The sequence below is a fragment of the Oryza sativa genome, chromosome 10 (genome assembly GCF_034140825.1).
Source record: "Oryza sativa Japonica Group chromosome 10, ASM3414082v1".
Lineage (NCBI taxonomy): Eukaryota > Viridiplantae > Streptophyta > Magnoliopsida > Poales > Poaceae > Oryza > Oryza sativa.
Window position 1 is genome coordinate 2,263,157 of NC_089044.1, and position 7,578 is coordinate 2,270,734.

Here is a 7,578-nt window from a genome sequence, read left to right on the forward strand (position 1 = left end):
TTAAGACTTTTGGGTGTGCCGGTCTCCAGCCGGCACCCTGTCCATGTCTGCCTCTCCTTATCAATCACCATTTGTTCATTTCACCTGTCATTTTGAGAGATAAAAAAATTTCTCGATTCATTTATATTTATCGTACGTTAGTTGCTTTCAACATTACTTCCTAAATTAATTTTAGGCCTTCACACACGCTTTCTAGTATGAAATGTTAACAATTAACTTGACTAAATACTCTCTCTGTGTCCACAAATATAAATATTTTCTTAAAGACATTAAGGATAAAACAAAAAAGGCTATAAAATAGAGTTTAGGATTAGTTGAAAATTAAATGAGATATGGTTAAGTGAGGGAAGTAGTACCAAGTAATCGCGTGTATTTATATATGGAAAAAATTCAAATGCTATAATTTCTTATATTTGTGATGAAATGAGTATTAGACAATAATGCACTTCCTTTCTTTTCCCTGAAATCCTATGGACTGACGTGAAGGGCACGAGACCAGCAAAAAACTCACCGTTAATAAAATGAAATACTTGTAAACCATCACTCTCGATGGTCTTTGAATTATTCAATGGACGCGCCTTCTTGAATTTAAAGACAATGTGTACTATATGGGATAGCTCGATAGGTCCTGAAGTTTGACAAATTCTTCATTTAGCTTGTTGCTATCAATCAATAAACGGTCCCTCTTTAATTTAGATATATATATAGAGACAGGATAACAGGAAGAAAGGAAGTGTCTTATTGTCCACAAATACTCCCTCCGTCCTTAAATATTTAACGCTGTTGACTTTTTTTTAAACATGTTTGACCGTTCATCTTATTCAAATTTTTTTGTGAAATATGTAAAACTATATGTAAACATAAAAATATATTTAACAATGAATCAAATGATAGAAAAAAAATTAAGAATTACTTAAATTTTTTTGAATAATATGAACGGTCAAACATATTTAAAAAAATCAACGATGTCAAAATGTTTAGAGACGGAGGGAGTATAAAAGAGTGAAGTGTATAAAAAGTTCTAGCACAAGGGACTAAAAAATAATTTTCATATATACTTGAGGTATCAAAAGTTGTGATAGCTCTCGTCGTACCTATCGAAGGACGTAAAATCGCTCAAGATTTTTAGACCTTGGTTTGAGATGTGTGTAGTCAAGTATGAGATCAATTTCCTGGGTCTGCCAACCTGAGTAGAAACAAAAATAAGCAGAAGATGACCGGCCAGCCCGGCACATCAATCAAATTTAATTAAACTTATATTTATATTTTGTGTGCATAAAGATTTTTTTTTACCTTCTCTCTTGAGATATTTGTAGCCACATATATGAAAAAAAATCACTCGATCCGCAACCATAGATTGATACTCTCTTCGTTCATATTATAAATTTATTTTAACTTTTTTTAATTATTATGTTTTAAGTTCTGAACAAATTTATAGATAAATTAGCAACATCTGCAATATTAACTTAGTTCCATTAAGACTACCATTTAATATATTTTGATAATATATTTATTATGTGTTAGAAATATTGCTATATTTTTTATAAAAAATCAAATCTACTTATAATATGAAACCGGAAATGCCAGCGATCGGGCGCTCGATCAGCTGCAGAAAAATCATGCGCCCACCGCTTCCCGCGCCTATGCACGCGCGCTCCCGCGCCTCCGTGCCGTCCCCACCACGCGTCCTACCATACGCGCCGTTGCAACAAATCACCCACATATTACGGAAACGCTCTGTTAAGGGAATCCGTTTCATTTTTTGTTCCACCAACAATGTTTCACCAATTGTACTTGTAATGTTTTACTATATATGAATCAAATGTTGCAGTGAATTGAAACATCCTTTCGCTATTTGCTGAAACATTGTTTTTATGTAGGGTGAAACAACACTCGATTTTTTTGGAAAATGTTGTTTCGTACGTTGTAGCAAAATGTTTCACGAGGTGATTTAATTTGGTTGTGTTTCAGCTTTTTAAAATATTGAAACAATTTCGATCTGCTTGGTGAAACAATTTCGATATACTTGGTGAAACAATGTCTGATTTTTTTTTAAAAAAATTGGACGTCCGATTTATAGGTGGCCCCATATGAAACGGTAACGGAGGGGTAGTATAACAAAGGGGTGTAGCTATATTTATGGCGCCATATTTTTCATCAAAAAATAGTCGGCATGTATTTACATTGTAAGTCCCTAAATTACATATGTAATTTTAGTGTATTTACAATGTAAGTCTCAAAATTACATATGTAAGTACTAAAATTACATATGTAAATTCGAAAATTACATACTAATTACATATGTAAGTGAGGTGTAAATGATATGTAACTACTGTGTAAGTGGCTGAAAAAAATCAACTAGCATATAGCGCCATATTTCTAGCAACTCCGTAACAAAGAGGGTACTGATCGGGAATAAAAAGGGGAAGCAGCTGACTGGCCGGCCGGCTGCGAGGCAGTTAGCTAGCTTAGACGCCATGGACATCGTCGTCGGCGTCCTGCTCATACTGGGCCTCATGCCGATGCCGTTCGAGGTCATCATGGCCGCCGCCGACGATGGTGGCGGCGTGTTCTGCGACAACCTCAAGTTCGTGTCCGCAACCCTCCCCAACAAAACCTCCTCCTCCCCGCACCACTACGCCACCGCCGCCGCCGGCCAAGCCCCCGACGTGGTCTACGTCCTCGCGCTCTGCCGCGGCGACCTCAACGACACAGCTTGCGGCGAATCCGTCGCCTACACGTTCGCGAGACTGATCAACGAGTCGTGCGTCGCCAACTACACGGCCGGGGCTTACTACGGCGACTGCACCGGCGTCTACTCCTTCCAGAACTTTCTCGATCCTTCCGACGCCACAGAAGACGAGGAGCCCTTCGAGAGGTGGAACGTCAACAACATCACCGGCGACGGCGAGAACGTGCGGTTCATCGCCGGCCTCATCCAACAGCTTCTGTCGGAAACGGTGGAGAGGGCGGCCGGCGCCGCGGGGCGGTTTGCGACGGGCGTCGTGGACACCGGCAGGACGTTCCCGCTGGTGTACTCGCTGGCGCAATGCACGCCGGACCTGTCCGCCGGCGACTGCCTGGCGTGCCTCCGCCGCCTCACCGGCATGATCAACTCCACCATGGCCGTGCGCATGGGTGCGCAGATACATGTCACACGGTGCTACTTCAGGTATGAGGCGTACGTGTTCTACGACAGCAAGCCTATGCTGCATCTCACCGGCGCGCCGGCTCCGGCCATCCCCAAAAGTAAGACTATTCTTGGATTCTCAATTAGACCTCGTTCGGTTATTCCCTACAACTGTGGAATTAATCCTCTGGGTGGGCTTGTTCGGTTATTCTCCACGACTATAGATGGCCAAAATAGGCGCCACGGCCGGGCCCGGGCCGAGATCACTTGCCCATGTCCACTTGCTGCACCATCGGTCTAGGCACGGCTCAATAAAACTTGGGCCTTACCAAGCCAGCCCAAAGGCATGAAAGCCATCATGCTAAAAGTTTATTTGAAGTCCCTAATCTCTTTCGGCAGTCTCTTAATGGCTGGGATAAGTCTATTTGCATCCCTCGTTTCTTTGGGCCATATCCTATATATAGATGGCCATATGGCTTGAGGCCCATGGCCCGGCCTAAGACACGCCATTTTGGCCCGCCCAAGCACGGCACAGCCCGACTCGGGGTCATGCCGGTGCCGGCCTGGCCCGATAGCCGGGCCGTGCCTCGGCCGCACCCTCGGCACGGTGGGCCGGCCCGGCACCCAACCAAATAAAAAAAGTCGTGGGATGCAAAATATACTTGATGAACCATATCAGACAGGACCCAAAGAGAAGAGGAATACATAATAGACTTATTTTCCAGCCATATAGACCTAGCCCACAGAGTTGAGGGACCAAAAACAGATTTATTATGTGAAAATCACAATAAGTCGTGCCTTCAAGCCGGCCCGGCACAACCCGAGTCGTGTTGGGCCATGCCTGGGCCATGTGTGCGGCCCGTGGGCTGGCACGGCATGGCCCGGAGTGTAGGTCGGGCCGTGCCGGCCCAATTAACCTCGGTCCAGGCATGGCCAGGCCTGGGCCGTGCCGCCCGTTTGGCCATCTATAGTCCTATATGGCTAGAATAAGTCTATTTAACTCCCTGATCATTTGACCGGGCCATGCTGGGTCGGCCCATCGTGCCGAGGGTGAGGCCCAAGCACGGCCCAAAAATCGGGCAATGCCATACTTTAATTTGGTCAGGCCAAAACCCCGTGCCATGGGCCAAGCCGTCGGGCCTCTGGCCTTTTGGCCAACTATATCCACGACGGAGGCAATGGAGGGGATTGAGAGGGAATATATAATCCCTATGTAAATCTCTCTCAACTCTCTTGTGGGTGGGATTAACCACTAAATAAGTCCTTAATCACGTCCAATTTCTTTCTCATAAAGATCAACCGAACAAGCTTTAGAGATTACAAATTCCGTAAAATTAATTTAATCATATATATACTCTTCAGATCCCACATGTCAGTCACCTTAGATGACGTCACATGACACTAGTATAGCAGAGTAAATCTTTATTGTTCGATTAAAAGGAAGGACATATGGTCAAACCTCACACCAAATGTTTTGAATTTGTTTGAGTTTAGTTAAAATAAATTAACTTCAGCAAAATCAGATTCAACCTTTTTCTTTCTGAAATTTGGAATTCACCAAAATTATTATGTATTCAGATTTTCAACCTCCTGACCCACATGTCAGTTACTTTAGATGACCCCACATGTCATTGGGAACATGAGAGTAAATTCTTAAATTTTGATCTAAAGGAACAGTATATGATCAAATCGCCTGCTATGATTTAAATTCCTTTCTTGTTAGTTTTGAAGTGAAAAATGTTCATTGCCTTGAACAATTTCGAATTTGTTTGACTTTAGGTAAAGTTATTTCAAATTCAGCAAAATCTGTTCAAATTATTTTTTTTGAATTTCCTGAAATTTGTAATTCACCAAATTATTTCATATTCACGTTGTGAACCTGTCCCAATGCACTATAGTTATGAATGATTTGCAAAATAATATCCAATGTGTACTATTAATATATTTTCCATGTATACAAATTAGCTTCTATCTACTTTTGTTTAGACAAAAGATTGTTATGTCATGTTTTAGGGCATAAGAGCAAGCTCTGGGTAATTCCCATTGTCATAATTCCTGTGGTGGCATTTTTCTGCTTCATTGTTTACTGCGGCTGGCGGAGGGGGCACAGAAAAGGTAGGTTACTAATTTATAAAATATTTCATATTGTTTAAATTACTTACCGATGTCATGGTCAGTTTTTTACTGAGGTACAGATACTAGGAGATTCTACATTACTAATTAATTAAAATCAGAGAAAATGACACTAGCTAGTTAACATTAGGTGGTCTCAGACCATAAAAGGTACCTAGTATAGTGTTGTGTTCATTAGATATAACTGAACATTGAAGATTGATATTCTTGATTATTCAGGTATAATGGGATTACAAGCAAGGAGAACTGATAACTTGCAGGGAGAGGAAGAATTAGTTTGGGACCTAGAAGGAAAAAATCCAGAGTTTTCAGTATTTGAGTTTGATCAGGTACTGGAGGCTACAAGTAATTTTTCTGAAGTAAACAAGCTTGGAGAAGGTGGCTTTGGCGCCGTGTACAAGGTAAAAATCCAAAACACATAGTTCCTTCGTTAACTTTTAAACATATATTTGATCGTTTGTCTAATTAAAAGAACTAGTACAAATATGTAAAAATATAGGCCATGTTTAAGGTACTAGTAATGATAAAACAAATTACAAGAAATAAATAATAATTACATAATATATTTTGTATAAGATGAATGGACGAACATGTTCATAAAAGTCAACAGCGTCAAAGGAGTATGTGATTATAAGTAATGGGAAACCTTTCTAGTTTAACCTCAGTAGACAATATACAATAAACATGCAACTATTATTTAAAACGGGTTCAATTTTGGCTTGATGATAATTATCAGGAATTGAACTTTCGGTCTAAAGTTTTATGAGACCTAAACCACACCACCCTCATCTCCAAATATGCATCCAAATTAGCTACTGGTTTCCTGGGGACTTTTCATGGATCAACTAGATTTTGCACCACAAAAACCACTGAAGGACTTCTATTTTTTTGCAGGGCCATTTTCCTGATGGAATAGAGATAGCAGTCAAGAGACTTGCTTCACATTCAGGACAAGGTTTCATAGAGTTCAAAAATGAAGTCCAGCTCATAGCCAAACTACAGCACAGGAATTTGGTTAGGCTCTTGGGGTGTTGCTCTCATGAAGAGGAGAAAATTTTGGTCTATGAATTCTTGCCAAACAAAAGCTTGGACTTATTTATCTTTGGTATATAATTTGTATTATATTTCTCAGTATAGGTTACATATTTTGATAAAAAAAATAATTGTTATGTTCTTTTTCCTATCATACTGATACTTTACTGATGTGCAGATGAAAATAAAAGAGCTTTGCTGGATTGGTACAAACGTCTAGAAATAATTGAAGGAATAGCACATGGACTTCTTTACCTACATAAGCACTCCCGATTGAGTGTCATACATCGAGATCTTAAACCGAGTAACATTCTCTTGGATAGCGAAATGAACCCTAAAATTTCAGACTTTGGGTTAGCAAGAATATTTAGCTCAAATAACACAGAAGGAAACACAACAAGAAGAGTGGTTGGTACATAGTAAGTTTCATGTAAATTAGTCCACTTATGAAATTTATGTTATAACTCAACTGCACATACAATATATAATTTTTACTTGCATGTATCATTTTAGCGGCTACATGGCTCCGGAGTATGCTTCTGTGGGCCTCTTCTCTATCAAATCCGACGTATTCAGCTTTGGTGTTCTATTTCTTGAGATTATCAGTGGAAAAAAGAATTCTGGTTCCCATCATAGTGGAGACTTTATCAATCTCCTTGGATTTGTGAGTTTACAAACACATATACAATATTTTAAAATTGTCTTTTCTGTCTAAGTGGTGTTTTTCCTACATTAACCTACCTATATTGTTCTCGAAATTTCATACAGGCATGGTCACTATGGGGAGAGGGAAGATGGCTTGAACTCATCGATGAATCATTAGTTTCCAAATATCCTCCTGCAGAAAATGAAATCATGAGGTGCATTAACATAGCATTGCTGTGTGTACAAGAGAATGCAGCTGATCGACCAACCATGTCAGATGTTGTTGCAATGCTAAGCAGCAAGACGATGGTCCTGGCTGAACCTAAGCACCCGGGATATTTCAATGTGAGAGTGGCAAATGAAGAGCAATCTGTTCTTACTGAGCCATGTAGTGTTAATGATATGACCATATCTGCCATAAGTGCTAGATAGTTTATTCTTCATGTGTCATGTGGCTTTCGTTGATCCAATGTACGTAGTATTTGAAGATATCATAACAGAATTATAATGCTGTGGTATTTCAGGTGTCGGAGTATGTACTCCCCAAAGAGTGATCCTAGATTTTTGTATACAAACAAATGGCTTTTGTATTTATTTGGTGGGTAGCAAATCAATACCATAACTATCGTTGGTGCCAA

General features: G+C 40.1%; 1 protein-coding gene across 1 annotated transcript; it reads left to right on the forward strand.

Moving 5' to 3' along the window:
* Positions 1–2,403: 2,403 nt before the first annotated feature.
* LOC4348065 (cysteine-rich receptor-like protein kinase 4) lies at positions 2,404–7,578 on the forward strand. Its single transcript, XM_015759158.3, has 7 exons — positions 2,404–3,249; positions 5,144–5,245; positions 5,483–5,664; positions 6,158–6,368; positions 6,474–6,714; positions 6,809–6,959; positions 7,064–7,578. Exons 1-7 carry the CDS (start codon positions 2,478–2,480, stop codon positions 7,370–7,372), a joined length of 1,968 nt encoding a protein of 655 aa, XP_015614644.1. The 5' UTR covers positions 2,404–2,477; the 3' UTR covers positions 7,373–7,578.